Raw genomic sequence first — 15,182 nt, forward strand, 5'->3', positions numbered from 1 at the left:
TGGATGCGCAGGGGTTTGGGGTGAGTTTGCGTGGTTTTGTTTAAATGAGGCTGGTTTCTCTCGTCCACACTCCTCAGGGAGGTGGGATGCCCTCCTCATCTTCCCAAGTTGTGCTTCCATGGTTTCCCACCGTGGGAAATGAGCTCCCCATAGTGGGAAAACCTCCCCAAACTGGATTATTGCCTGGGCACCAGCAGCAGTGAGTATTTGCTTTTTACAAAGCCACCCAAAAGGTGGATTAGCAAATAAATGAATTAAATAGGTAATTGCAGGTCTGAGTGTGAGCATCCAAGTGAGAGTGTCCAGGGCAAGGGGTAGAGGTAAGGAAGGGCCCCAGGTAAGGAAGATGGAGTGTTCCTGTGCCTGGGAATAATATTTATTTATAAATATATACATATTTATAAGGATATTCATTTATAAACATATACATATTTATTAATATAAAATTTATTTTAGTAATTATAAATATATAAATTTTTTTTTATAGATTCCCCCCTCTAAGGCACAATGGCTTTCAGCTGACAGAGAATAGGTTAGATGGAATAATAGGAAAAAATTCTTCCCTCTGAGGTTTCCCAGGGAAGCTGTGGCTGCCCCTAGAGCCCTGGGAATGTCCAAGGCCAGGCTGGACAGGGTTTGCACACCCTGGTGTGTCCCTGTGGGCCAGGGGTCTCCATGGACCCCCACAATGGGGACCAGGAGGAACCTGAGATCCACCCAGAGCTCCCATGGCAGCAGTGGGAAAACCTCCCTGTTGGCCCTGGGGACTGGGCTGGGGCTGAGAAACCCTGTGGCTGCAGAAAAATGCCAGCAATTCCTGTCATTTCCCGTGGTCTGGCTGGTGGGAAGCAGGCAGAGATGCTGGCTGCATCCTCTCCCCCAGGGCCAGGGCTGCTGTGTCCCCCAGGACACCCCATCCCATACCCAGAGAGCTTCAGGGCCATCATTTGCAGCTGGGCTGGGTCTGAGCAGTGCAGAAGAGCTGGGAAGCAGCACTGGCTCTTTCCCAGACTTACTGGGTGTTAAAATCCAGGGGGAAATAGGACAAACACTCAAAAGGTTCCTGGGTGGGAGCAGAAATCACCGGCTCTGGGTGGAGGAGCTGCTGAGGTGGGAGGTGGGAGGTGTTTGTATCTCCTTTCTCCAAGGGCAGTGAGGGCATTCTGGCTGCTGCCTTTTCCCTGAGATTTGAAGGATTTGCTGGGAAAGCTCAGGCTGCAGTGCCTGGGGCTCCGAGGAGCTCGGGGAGAGGAGCAATGGCTGGCCCTGCCTCAGTTTCCCCTTTTGGGAAGGGCCCCACTGTCAGCTCTGGTGCTTCAATCTGGGCTGTGGCTGTGCATTGTCGCAGACATCTTTCATGAAAATCCTTTCCTTAGGATTTTTCCTCTTGAGAAGCTGGGAGGCCTCAGGAACAAAATGTAAACATTGATTATCTGCTGCTGTGGAATGCAACAGGTGGATCTGAGATTGCCCAATGTTGGTTGTTTCTAATTAATGGCCAATCACAGCCCAGCTGGCTTGGACAGAGAGTGCAAGCCACAAGCCTTTGTTATCATTCTTCCCTATTCTATTCTTAGCTAGCCTTCAGAGGAAATCCTTACTTCTATTATTTTAGTATAGTTTTAATGTAATATATATCATAAAATAATAAATCAAGCCTTCTGAAACATGGAGTCAGATCCTCATCTCTTCCCTCATCCTGAGACCCCTGTGAACACCACCACAGTGGATTCCTCCATCTCCCAGCAAGGGAAGCTGGGCTCGAGTCTCTGCCCTGGTTTTTGGCCCCCAATTAAGGGCCAGTAAGAGGGGACATCATCCCTGATTAACCCTTCCTGGGAAGAGCCCGAGCTGTGGGGAGGATCCAGCTCCTTCCTCTGAGCCAGAGCCTCTTGTCCCAAGTACTTTGGCTCCTAATTGCCTGTGGGAATCCTCTCCTGGCTGGCAGCAGTGTCCATACTCCTGGAGCACCTGGCTGGGGGATGAACAAGTGCCCGTGGAGTTCCAGCCATGGAACTGGGCTGGCTGGCTGGGAATATTGGCCTTGTCCCTGCTCCTGCCCCTGGGTGATCCCAGAGTGGCCTCTGCTGGGCACTGGGAGGCTTCTGCAGCCCTGGCCCTGCTCATTCCTTCTCCAAGGGAAAGTCAAGAGCAGGATAAAGCAATGAGGGTGAGGAAAGTCAAGGGAGGAAGAGGATACCTGGATTCTGCCGTTGTTTTTCTCTGGCTGTGTTAAAAATATTTCTGAAATGAAATAAGTCATGGGATGGGCATTCTGAAACTTCCTTCCTTTCAGTTTTACTTCCCCTGCACAAGGGGGTTGGAGCTGCAATTGGGATATTTTTATATATTTTTTTTTCTCAGTTGTGCTCCTCTGATCTGAAATCCAAGAGTTCTCCCTTTGTCCATGCAGAGAAAGTCACGGGGTTGATCCAGAGCCGGTTTGCAGCAGGGCACTCGGAGAACTCCCCCTCAAGGACATTCTGAAGTGGGTTTTTTTTGGCTTGGACACTGCTGGGAGCCAGGGATGGCTCAGAGAGCACTGGGGCCACCGTGGCTGTGCTGTGACAGCCCTGAGAGGTCTGCAGGGTCTCCTCTGCAGCTGTCACCAGAGCCGCGGGCACAGCCTGAGCTGTCACCTCAGGACGGTGTGGAGCTGCATTTCCAAGCAGCTCAGCCCTCACACACCCCAAAGAAAGGTCTCCTTCTGTTTGTGGTGGGCAGCAGGAGGGGAAGAAAAGTGCTGGGCAGGTTGTGGGTGTCCAGGAGATTTGGGCCCTGCAGTGGGGACAGGCTGAGGACAGAGCCTGCCTTGGACTTCACACATCCTCCTCTGAAATCCCTGCTTTTCCAAACTGCCAGGAAAAGGAGCAGCAGCAGGAGCTCAGCAGGACACCCGTGCTGCCGTGGTGTACTGGGATCCCCCAGCTCAGAGCCTGGAACATTCACCTGGGAGCTGTGGCAGCCTCAGGATGGCACCTCTCAGCAAGGAGCAGGTCACCAGGCAGCAGGGACAGCAATGCTGAGAAGGGGGTTTGTGTATCAAGGTGGCTTTCACACCGTGGAGGATTCAATCTGTCCCTTCTCCAGCTCTTTTTCCATCAGCAAACAAGCATCCCCCCCCCATAACTCTCAAGACAGAAAACACAACAGCCTTTATTTTTGGTATTCGGGGTTTATTTGTAGGGCTGGGGGTTGGGGGTCTTTCCCTGAGGATCATGTACAAAGAACAAATCAGTTGTAGGGGTTTATAAGCAAAGCTCACAAAGCTCTCCTCACCAGCAGGTGAGCTCCAGCTACAGCACATCTGCCTGATGGGCAATTTGGGGGAAACACCAGTGCTTTTCCAGCAGCTTGATATTGTTCAGGGTCTTGTAAACCCATGAAGATGTGCACAGATCTTGGTCTGCGTGACAGGAACTGCGAGTGTTCAACATTTTCCTCTCCTACAACAGCAGCCACATAGAGATTTTAAACAAGCATCTGACCAGATGGTTCTCCTAAAGCCCTCCAAAATCCCTACCTATCTCTGCTGCAGGTGGAGGTTGAAAGAAAAAGTCACTGAGTCCTCTGCACACTGACAGGTGGAAGCCAGGGGCCGGGGATTTCACACTCAGACCTTCCCAAGTGACTGCAGCACTCCTACACAAGGCATTTTCAACAACCCATTCTTAATTAAAAAGCCAAAATTAGATCAACGGAACAGCCCATCTTGTGCTGCTATTTCAAAGGATCCCTATCATTCCTTGGCTGAAAATCACAGTGTTTGATTCATTGCAGTGCAATTCGAGCTGTTCCCTGGCCCCACTGCCGCGTTTGGAGCAGGAGCTCGGTCACCACCACTGTCCCCAGGTGCTAGTGGGACTTGGCTTTGGTGGCCTTGCCCGTCCTGCCCTTCTTGCCGCAGCACCTGCGGCAGCAGCACAGGCAGCACTTGAAGGAGATGAAGAGGAAGAGGAGGGTGACGGCGGCCAGGAAGGCGATGACGTCCAGCGAGTGGTACTGCACCCAGTTGAGGTCGTGGGCGGCGGGGCGCAGGTGAGGGGCCCCCTTGTGCCTCATCACAAACTCCACCCAGTGCACGGCCAGGTCCAGAGGGTGGATGGGTCTGTCCAGGTGCAGGTCGGAGAGGCGCTGGATGTTCTCCTTGTACCTGCCGAGAGAACGTGGGACCCTTTGAACCTCTCAGGGAAATCCCCAGGGCCTTGCAGCACTATGATCCACCCCAGCTCCTTCCCCCATATGTCCCAAATTCTCCTGGTTTTTCCCTTCCCTGTTCCCTCATTGGTTGTGGTACCCCTGGTGGCCAACCCTGTCTTCCCTGTAGGGCACTGCCCTCAGACCATTGGCCACTGACCCCACAGTTAACCTTGTGCAGAGCACATGGACAGGGCTTTGTCCCTGATTTCCTCTTCATAGTTGTCCCAGATTGCAAGGCAATGTGTGTTCTATTTGCCATCTGTTAGAGGTGTGGCAGTTGTCTTCTGTTAATTGGGCAGTTTCCTTTATCTCTCTCACAATCACTCCTCCCTCCAGGGAGATATCTGCTGATAAGAAGCTATTGAATGTCACTGCATGGCTGATAAGAACTATAACATCCCATTGGGAGATGCTCCGCCCAGAGGGAGGAGTCAAGCATTCCTAACTGGATATAATCTGAGATCCTGGGACAGCAAGACAGCTTCTCCACTGGATTTCCCAGAGGAACAGCTGCCTCTTCCACTGGATCTTCAGAGGAAAACTCCACCTTCCTACAGGATCCCTGCTCCAGCAGAACCACCCCTGACACTGCAGGAGGGCTGCAGCCACATTTCCAATGGGACTGCCACCAACAGCCTGACCCACAGGGTGTCAGGCTGGGTTCTGACTCTGTCAGTGTTGTTTTTGTTTACTGCATTGTTTATTTATCTTTTTATTTTCTTCCCTAATAAAGAACTGTTATTCCTGCTCCCATATTTTTGCCTGAGAGCCCCTTAATTTCAAATTTATAGCAATTGGGAGGGAGGAAGTTTACATTTTCCATTTCAGAGGAGGCTCCTGCCTTCCTTAGCAGACTCCTGTCTTTCCAAACCAAGACAATCGTGCAGCAATAAACCTTCACTGGAACTGACCATATAAAGGCCCTTCTGCCTCTCTTGGCTGAGCTAGCCCTGGTGAGTGTGGGCTGTGTGGACTTCACTGCCCTGCCTGAATGCTCACCCAGGTGGCTTTTCCACAGGAGTTGTGTCACCATTGAACAAGAAATGACACAAATTCACTTGAAGACTGGTTTGCAGGAGAAGGCTGAACAATTGCAAAACTGTACTATACTACATTAATACTAAATTAAAACTATACTAAAGAGATATTATACTACACTACACTACAGAAAAACCCATGATGGTCTGAGACAGCCAGGACACAGCTTTTAGTGATTGGCTAATCACTCAAAACAACTTTCACCAGTGTTCAATTAACCAAACCACTTTTGGTAAACAGTTTCCATAACACATTCCACATGTGCAAAAACAGGAGCAGTGAGTAGAGAGAAGAATTGTTTTCTTCTCTGAGCTTTCTCACTGCCTTCCCTAGGAAAAATCCTGGGAGAGGGAATTATGTCTCTCTCTGTTCAGAGATCGTGAATGCCACAGAGGTGCTTACAGGAAAACAGGTATCAGTACCCAACACCTAAACCCCAAGCTGCTACACGAGAAGGTATTGCTCAAACATGGAGTTGATGCCTTGAGATTTCAGCTTTTATGTTATTAAAATCCTGAACTGCTTTAGGATGGAACTCTACAACTCTACACCCTGTCAGCTGCTGTTCTCCCATTTTATTCAGGCACAATTCCTCTGGGCCTGAAACTCAGGGAAACCCTACAGCCTCAGGCCCTTAAAAATGTAAACAGCAGTGAACTGGACAGGGGCAAACTGGGGATATGTGCCCTCATAGCCTGAAGGTGTAACTGGGATATTTACCCCTGATATGTAAATGGACCAAACTTATAATTGTCTGAAAAACTCGTGACCATCATCTGTCTTGGGTGTAGTCTCTGGGAGGCTTCTGACTGCCTGAGCTGTATCTACTGAAGGCCTGTAATAAATACCCACTTTATTCTCTTAACCCTGTCTAGCCTCTGTTCTAGGTGGCCACTCCAAGGATCAGTTTTCTGGCACCCCAGATGGGACAAGAAAAGCTTCTGGAAAACCCTTGGACCAGAGAAAAATCCAGCTTTTTAAAATGCCCTATTAACTCTCTTAATCTTTTTCTAGCCTCTGTTATAGGTAGCCACTCCAAGGCATCAGTATCACAGGGTGGGGTGGGTTGGAAGGACCTTTAAGCTCATCCCTCATGGGCACGGACACCTTCCACCAGGCCAGGTTGGTCCAAACCCCATCCAGGACACTTCCAGGGATGGGGCAGTGGCAGCTCTTGTGCTACTGAGCCCCTTGAGAAGGATAATGGCAAAGTTAGAGGCCCAGGAAGTGACAAAAAAAGGAAAAAAAGAAAAAAAGGAGAGAAAGCTTAGTTTGAGCTCTCAGCAGAATCTCTGGGGCGAAGGTGTCTGGCTGAAAGGGGAGACTGGAGGTGGAAAAGCTGGCCAGCTCAGCTTTTCCAGCTGCATTATTATTGTTTTTGCTAGCAGTAGTGTTATTGCTATTATTGCCATAAAAACTGGGTAGGAAACAATGTCAATAAGCTGCTATTTCTCAGGAATGTGGTTGAGTTTTCTAGTCCTTGGCATCCTTTAAATGGGAGCAGGGAAGAGTTGTTACGTCTCAAAGAAATCTCTGTGCTGCCTTTATGCCCCTTGGGTGTGCTGACTGCAGCCCTGTGATGCTCCCTGGGTTTCCTCAGTGCATCCCTGCAGGTCCCTCCTGCTCTGTGCTGGGATTGTCCAGCCTTGCTGAGCCAGGCAAGGCTCTCTGTGCTCACTGAATTCCTCATGAGCACTGAGGGGGAGAAAAATGCCTGAGAAAACTCACCTGTAAGATAAATGAGTAATAAATATGTTTGATATTTAACCCCACTGACCTTTGTCACCAGAGATTTGGGAACAAAAGCTGCCTGCCACTTGTGTCAAAGCCCTCTCTGTCACTGCCTTGGCTTTAAGAAGGTGACACAATTTTTTTGGCAACTTGATTTCTTCCATTGCATTCCCAGCCCATCTCCCCTGCTCCCTGCAGCCTCCCTTCTCTTGTCCACTGAAGGGGACAGCCTGGAGTTAATCCAGGGCGAGCATCAGCTTCCCCATGGAAGCAGCTGCTATCAAATCCAAACTTTTGATCCAAGAAGCCATTTAGGAAGAGAAAAACACCCTGCTAAGCTGGAAGTGAACGTGCTGGGGCTGCACAGTAAGAAGGGGGAAGGCTGTGCCTCCGGTACTGACGTTTTGTCGTTGATCACGGCTTTCAGGGCGTTGGAGATGTCAGTGGAAGTCATCTCCAGGATGTTGAGGGTCAGCCCTGCTCCGCGGGACTCCACTCGCTTGGCGTTGTCCATCTGGTCCCCAAAGAGAGGCATCAGCACCATGGGCACAGCGTTGCAGATTCCCTCATAAACGCCGTGGGAGCCTCCATGGGTGATGAAGGCACGAGTCTTGGGGTGGGCTGTGGAGGGAAGCACAGGCTTGTGTCAGCTCCTGGAATTACTGACTCCCACCAACACGTCCCTGGGGAAAGAACATGCACCAGAAAGGGCCATGGTTGGGATAAATCAAGGATTTGGGGCTGTTGTGAGATCATCCCTCATGGCCAGACTTAGGGATTGGAACTTTGTAGATTCTCTGTCTCAGTTTGGGGTAATCCTCCAACTTTAGGATTAAACCAGAGCCAGGAGAGGTTAGAAAGGATGTTACCACCAATTAGTTTTTCACCATCTCTTCCATGGTAGTGAAGGTCTCTCACAGCTGAACCTGCTCTGTTACCAGCAAATCTGGCAACAATTCCACCACTTTAAAATCCCAAAAACCTGTGTGGAAGTACTCCCTTGAGGACCATGAAGTTTCTTTTCAGGCCAGAAGACAGGACAAAACCCCAGCTGGCTGTTGAGACTGCTTAATGAGACATGCTCTCATCTTTAGCTGGTACTGGAGCGTTGGAAAGCCTTTTCAAACAGAGTTGTGTCATAATTTGGCAATTCCCAGCCAAGTTCCTAAAGGACCAGCTCTGGCTCCACCAGCAGAGGAAGGTTTGTGACCCACAGTGCTGAGTCAGGGGATGGTAACTCACACCTGACCCACAGATGATGCCCTTGGGGCCTCACCACAGCAGCCTGGTGTCAGCCCAGGGTGCCAGACCTACCCAGGAGGTCGTTCTGAGGCAGCCACTTGACGAGCTTCACGTTCTTGGGCAGGTTGGGGGGTGCCTTGCCTGTGTAGCGCCAGAAGACCTGGCAGGGGAAGCAAAGCCCACGTCAGATCCCAGCAGGAGAAGGGAGGGAGGAGCTGAGAGCAGCGTGGAGCTGCTCTGCTGGAGGGGGAAGAGGGGATTGGTACCGTCTGAGGGACTGTTCCCAAGCCCTCCGCGATCTCCATGGCTTTCTTCATGGGAATCTCGGACACCATGGAGCCCAGCGAGAAGACAACGATGCCGTGCTCTCCAGAGGCGTTCACCATGGCTTCAAATTCCTGCCAAAGGAAAGCAAGCCTTTAGTCAAAGCCCTTTCTCTTGTCAGGGGCTGGAATTGCTGCCACCTTCCCACAGAACTCTCTGGGAAGGTAACGGAACAAGCAGTGAGCACAACAAAACTGGGACCAGGAAAACGAGTGGTTATTGGTAGTTCTGCATCCAAAGCAGCACGGCCAGCAGGTCCAGGGATGGGATTCTCCCCCTCTTGTGAGACCACACCTGGATCCTGCATCCAGCTCTGGGATCACCAGCATGAGAAGGACATGGGATTGTTGGAGCAAGTCCAGAGGAGAACCATGGAGTTGACAGGGAGTCAGGAGCACCTCCCTTATGGGGGGGACAGGCTGGGACATCCTGTTCAGCCTGGAGCAGAGAAGATTTTTGTGTGGAGACCTCAGAGCCCCTTTCCAGTGCCTGAAGAGGCCCAGAAGGAAGCTGGAGGACGACTCTTCATGAAGAGTACTCCCTGCTCTTCCAGGGAGCAATGGGTTCAAACCAAAAGAAGGGAAATTTGTGTTAGGTATCAGGAAGAAATTCTCTCTGAGGGTGGGGAGGCCTCACAGGCCTCTGGCACAGGATGTCCAGAGAAGCTGTGGCTGCCCCTGGATCCCTGGGAGTGCCCAAGGGGAGGATGGATGGGGTTTGGAGCCACCTGGGATAGTGGAAGGTGTCCCTGCCCACAGCAGGGAATTGGACTGGATGGGCTTTAACATCCCTTCCACCCCAACCTGTCCTATGATCCTAAAGAAAATGAGTCTTTGGGAAGTAAAAATTGGCGCACTTAACCCAAGCCTGGATTCAGAGCTGATGTTCTTTCCAGGCCACACAGCTACAAGAGAGAATTAAAATCCTGGAAGAGGGTTCTGACAGCAGGTATCTCAAATTTCTAATATCTGGATTTATTGTATCTGCTTTGGGTGTGATAACATTGAACTGCTGCCAGTTTTGTCTCTCTTTTGTTTGAGTGATTTAAATAATAGAAGGAGATCTAGCACTGGAATCCAGGAACAAAAAGATTCCAATGAAGCAGAAAAAAACAGCCCAAGGCTGGAGCAAAAATTCTTTTAAACAGAAAAATGTTTGGTTGAGCCAAGGAAGGAAAGGCAAAACTGGAGGAAATTGTTGCAGGCATCAAAGATAAATAAGGGAGAAACAATGAACTAAATGTTTCTGTAAGTCTGGCAATTGCCAGATGTTATCTCTGGGATCTGAGGGGATAACCACAGAACCATGGAATGCTTTGGGTTGGAAGGGACTTTGAAGATTGTCTCATTCCAACTCCCTGCCATGGGCAGGGACAACAGAGACTGACTCTGTCAGTTTATGCTCTTTTCCATATTTTTGTGGCTGTCTCAAGGCCTATTTAATCCTTTTTATATTCTGTGGGACATCAGTTTTACTTTGTTTTTTAGATGTTTTTGAGTTCCAAGGTCTGACTTTCTGCTCAGAAGTTCTCCTGCTATGAGGAAGTGCTTTGCAACCCTGCTTTGGGGTTATGCACTTTATTTTAGTAGTGGTTTTAATCAGCACCTGCTCATACTTTTACAAAATATCTGCAGTGGAGACTAATGCAAAAAATAAGAGAATTAGGAAGATTTCTTAATGGAAAGTAGAAGATATCCCATACTGAGAAATTTTGGCACAGCTGAAGCAAAATACAGTTGCAGTACAGAGTATTTTACACAAAAGCGGCAAAAGCGTTGCTTCACTGGTGGTGGGGATTTAATTCCAGCCTGCCTGAACTGTCTGAAGTTCATGGAACATCCTCAGTTGGAAGGGACCCAGGAGGATCACTGATCCAACCCCTGGCCCTGCACAGACACCCCAACATTCCCACCCTGTGCATCCCTGGTGTCCAAACCCTCCTGGAGCTCTGGCAGCCTGGGGGCTGTGCCCATTCCCTGGGGAGCCTGGGCAGTGCCAGCACCCTCTGGGGGAAGAACCTTTCCCTAAAATCCAACCTAAACATCCCCAACACAGCTCCAGCCATTCCCTCCGGTGCTGTCCCTGGCCACAGAGAGCAGAGACTGGAGCTGTCCCTCCACCACTGCCCTCTTAAGAAAGCTGGAGACAGGAAAAAGGAAAAGGGAATGGAAATAGACAGGAAAATTGGAAAAGAAAAATCCTTTTTTTTTTTTTTTTTTTGGTGCAGGTTTGACTGGGAATGCCGAGGCGTCCCACAAAGTAACTTTTCCCTCATTGTTGAAGGAATGCAGCGGTGCAAAATGCACTCCCAGCCACTTCCACCTGGCATCCTTTATTCCAGCCTGGGAGCTCCATCTCCTGGAGAGAGCTCACAGCGCACCCAACAGCTAAACTCGGGATAAAAACGGGAACTAACCTGGGATAATTTGTTTCCCCGAGTGCAGCCTATGCCTCCGACCAAGACCATGTTGGGCATGAGGGGCCTGGGGTACTCAAAGACAAAGTCGTATTTCATGAGCCAAACAGCGGCGTGGCTGAACAGCTCGGGCACGGTCGCCTCCCGCTGCAGGAACTCCCGGATCAAGGGATCATAGGGAGAATAAAGGACAGAGCAGGCCAGGGAGCTGCCCAGGGTGGCCAGGAGGTTGCCCAGGCGCTGCCCGAAGGACATGCGGTCCGTGGAGCGCGTGAAGAACCGCGGGACGTAGGAAGGAGGGCTGGGACACATCGTGGCCTGGAATTCCACGCTGCACGGCAGCCCCCGCAGGAAGTACACGGAGGGCAGGGACAGATGTTCTGCCAGTATCTGCCCACATGGGAAGAAGGGATCCATAAAGATGGCATCAAATTTGCTTCCTTCGAGGTACTGGATCAGCTCTTTGTCGGACAGCAGACGCTTGCAGGAATCCAAGAACATGCTTGTAAAATTGGCAATTTTGGAGATTTTTTTCAAGAAGGGCTGAGGTGTGAAACTCCTGTGGCCCATCTCTTTAAATTCTGCCTCCACAAACTCCTTGGTGTAGGACACAGGGTAGGTTTTCAAGGTGTAAATTGGGGATGAATGGATCCGCAAATTTATCTCCGGCGCAACCACCACGATTTCGTGTCCCTTGTCCCTGAGCTTCTCTATGACCGGGAGTGTGCTGAGCCAGTGGCTGCCATCAATGGGTATGACCAAGAGCTTCCCACCTTCACCAGAAGTCCACAGCAGCAGGAAAAACACAGCCCAAGAGGCAAGAGAAAGAAATCCTGGCTTTGGAGAAACCATTTCTCCGGTGCCGCTAGCGAAGTTATAAACGGCGGTGAAACTGCGGCCCGGGATGAGGAATGAATCACGCGGGGGCTTCCCACTTGAATTTTAACTAAGGTGGGTTTTTAATTTTTAACAGGCAGAAATTGGGGTAATTTTTAACTGTGGGTAAATATTGGGTTTATCATCTGCTCACAGAGAAGGCTTTCAGTGAGTGGCTGCCGTGAGGTGAAGCTGAATGTCTGGACTGACACCAGGAGGGAGGAGTGACCGACAGCCTGTGGGGCTGAGAGGCTGAATGAGAGCCATGAATGGGCTGACCAGCAATCACTACATCATTAACATCCAGTTAATGATCAACCCACTACCTTGAGTCCACTGCACTGATTGGACATGGAACTCGGCACAAATCTGACCTTTGGATTGCTTTGTGCCCCCAGAGTGTAACCAAGGAGCTAAGATTGACAGAGGTTTGATAGAGTGGGTTGTAAAGGTTTATCTCCAGATTTGTTGCTCTATCACAGCAGTTATCAAAGTGAAAGCCCTGAATTTACAGTAGTAAATGTATTGTAAGCAGAGCAATAACTCCTGCTGTCACAACACCACAGTGTCTGAAAGCAGAATAACCCAGGGAAATCTGCACTATTTGCACAGCACGAGGGGAATCTGAACAAGGGAGAGTAGTTACAATCCTGAGCGCTTCCTTTCCCAACCATCCTCTTATTTGCTATCTTGCACTGCTGCTCGCACAAATCCAGAGGCAGCAGAGCTCCCTCTGCTGTCTTTGCACACCCCTCGATTTGGGCTGTAGGCACACCTGGAATCATGGAATATCCCAAGTTAGAATTTCCTGACCCACAGGGATCATTGATCCAACCCCTGGCCCTGTACAGACACCCCAACAATCCCACCCTGCGAATCCCAGAGAGCATTGTCCAAACACTCCTGGAGCTCTGGCAGCCTTGGGGCCATGCTCATTCCCCGGGGAGCCTGGGCAGTGCCAGCACCCTCTGGGGAAGAACCTAAAACCCTAAAACCCAGGCTGATGCCCTCTGCTGATGTTCTGTGCTTCGCCCAGCTTCATGTTCAGTGGCACAGCAAAAGTGCCTGGGTATATCCACAGAGTTAATACTATATTTCCAATTTTTGTTCAATTGAGTCTCCTGCAATTACCTGGCATTCCACATTCCTTAGGGATATTAAATCCTCTGACCTAGAATTATTTTGTCATTTGGCTGGACATAGAGCGTGCCACGAGAGATGGTGACCACTCAGCCTATGCTCTCCTGGAGAAAAACCCTTCAGCAAGCCTTGTGATCATCTCAAAGCTTAAGATTCCCACTCCCATGCCATCCTTGGATTTGATCACACCCTGCCTCAAGCACACAAATATCACTACAGGAAACACTCGAAGCAAGCACATGCTGAACAAGCACCCTCAGGGTAAGCAGCAACAAACCTTTGAGAGTGGCTTCTTCTGCAGACAGTTGATGCCTCCAACATAGACCATGTTGGGCATGATGGGGCGCGGATACTCAAAAACAAAGTCGTATCTCATCAGCCACACTGATGCTTGGCTGAACAGCTCCTGCATCGTCACATCCCTGTGCAGGAACTCGGAGGCCAAGCTCTCGTATTTCAAATAAAACAGGTGGCAAAGCAAAGGCTCTGAGAGCCCGATCAAGAAGTTCTTCACTCGCTCTGGGAACGCCATGTGGTCGGAAAGAGATGATAAAGTCTTGGGCACGTAGGATACAGGGCTGGGAGACTGTGCGGCTTTGTAGTCTAAGGTGCAAGGAAGGCCACGCATGAAGTACACAGAGGGGAGGGAGAGATACTCAGCCAGAATGGGCCCACAGGGCAGCACAGGGTCCATCATGATGGCATCGAATTTGCTGTCCTGGAGGTACTTCATGAGCTCTTTGTCAGACAAGAGATGCCGACAAGCAGAAGTGAACATGTTGGTCAGCTCTGTGATGTTGCTGAGTAAAAATGAGAGTGTTAGGGTCTCAAAGCTATTTTCACCCAGCTTCTGGTAGTATTGGTCCACAAACTCCTGGGTGTAAGGCACCGAATACGTTTTGATGGTGAAGGACTGGGAGCTTTTCAACAGCAAGGCAGCATCAGGAACCACGGCCACAATTTCATGCCCCTTCTCCCAGAGTTTCTCCAGGACCATCCGCATGCTCAGCCAATGACTTCCATCCTGAGGCACCACCAAGAGCTTCCCACCATCTGCCAGACTCCAGAAAGCAAGGAAAAGCACAAGCCCAGCATGTACCTGATGCTTCCACATAATTGTCATGGGGGCAGGCAAAGAAACTAGCTGCTCCTCCTTGCATTGTTCAGCAGCATATGAAGAAAAAGCTTCTTGTACCTCATTTATATTGTGGTGGACATCAATGTTTTATCTCTACAAAATGTTTACTGATACAAGTTACTGGAGTTCAAAGACCATATTGCTGATAAAAGCCTTGATTAAAGTGCTATCAAGGAACCTATGCTTTGCTATTCATTTAGGTTATCTCAGATTATTCACAATAATCAGTAGAAAAAGCAGTTGTCATGGAGGGGTTTTGCTGTGTCAGGGTTATTTCAAGTGACTCACTGTGCACTCAACTGACCCAGCCAGATTCAAATCAGTAATCAAATTTAAGGCCACTCCACAGAGCTTATATCACAAGAATAGTGTTGCACTGTTGACAAGCAAGACCTAACCCCCAATCTTTGATCAAGAAGGTGACTGGAGTTCACAGAGAATGTCCTCCATGGCAAGCTGGAGCTGGCACATGGAGCAGCAGAGTCATCAAAGTTTGGGTAACACATTAACCAACCACCCTTCACCTTCTTAGCAAAGCAGTGATAGAGCAGAAAGCACAGTTTGTGCTCAAGAGGGGCCATCAGAGTTCATAGGTGAATGGCTTGAGGCTAAACATCTTTTTGAAAAGCAATGATACAGCAGAATATGGGGCTCTTGCTCAAGAGGGGCCACAGGAGTTCGGGGTGAGAGGCTACAGGACAAAGGAGTTTGAAGGCTCTTAATAACAGTCCCTTTCCCAAATTTCAGAAGTCTTGGCTGTGGTACACGGTATGTGGAAGTCCATACTCCTGGACAGAAGGGCCTGGCCAAGCAGATCTCACCTGCCATTAAGGCATATTCCACCTGGGCAGGGAAAAGCTGCATGCCAAAAGTTTGCAAGTTTACAAGGGCAACACAAGATACAGGAATGGTACCTGGACAAGAGCTGGCTGGAGAAGACAGATTCTTTTAGATCCCCCAACCAAGCACTCCTGAACAGAGTGAAATCTGAGCAGTTTCTCCAGGCCTGGAAGGGTTCTTTTGGAGCAGGTAGGAATGATGGGAAATCTGATCCATGAAATGGCTACCTTTGCCAAA

At 49.7% G+C, this 15,182-nt stretch overlaps 1 protein-coding gene across 1 annotated transcript; it reads right to left on the reverse strand.

The window, feature by feature from the left end:
• Positions 1-3,855: 3,855 nt before the first annotated feature.
• Positions 3,856-14,081, reverse strand: LOC128937803 (UDP-glucuronosyltransferase 1-6-like). Its single transcript, XM_054277602.1, has 5 exons — positions 13,245-14,081; positions 8,478-8,609; positions 8,284-8,371; positions 7,371-7,590; positions 3,856-4,153 (listed from the first exon to the last, which is right to left on the reverse strand). Exons 1-5 carry the CDS (start codon positions 14,079-14,081, stop codon positions 3,856-3,858), a joined length of 1,575 nt encoding a protein of 524 aa, XP_054133577.1.
• Positions 14,082-15,182: the final 1,101 nt, after the last annotated feature.

Source organism: Melozone crissalis, unplaced genomic scaffold, assembly GCF_028551555.1.
Source record: "Melozone crissalis strain CALT ecotype California unplaced genomic scaffold, PUWL_Pcris_2 ptg000023l_1, whole genome shotgun sequence".
Taxonomy (NCBI): Eukaryota; Metazoa; Chordata; class Aves; order Passeriformes; family Passerellidae; genus Melozone; species Melozone crissalis.

Coding starts and splice junctions, on each gene's coding strand:
- LOC128937803 (XM_054277602.1), bottom strand. CDS start 14,081: ATGTGGAAGCATCAGGTACATGCTGGGCTTGTGCTTTTCCTTGCTTTC. Junction 8,372..8,477: donor TGGGAACAGTCCCTCAGACG/GTACCAATCCCC, acceptor TTCCCCTGCCAG/GTCTTCTGGCGCTACACAGG. Junction 4,154..7,370: donor GCCGTGATCAACGACAAAAC/GTCAGTACCGGA, acceptor TTCTCTCGGCAG/GTACAAGGAGAACATCCAGC.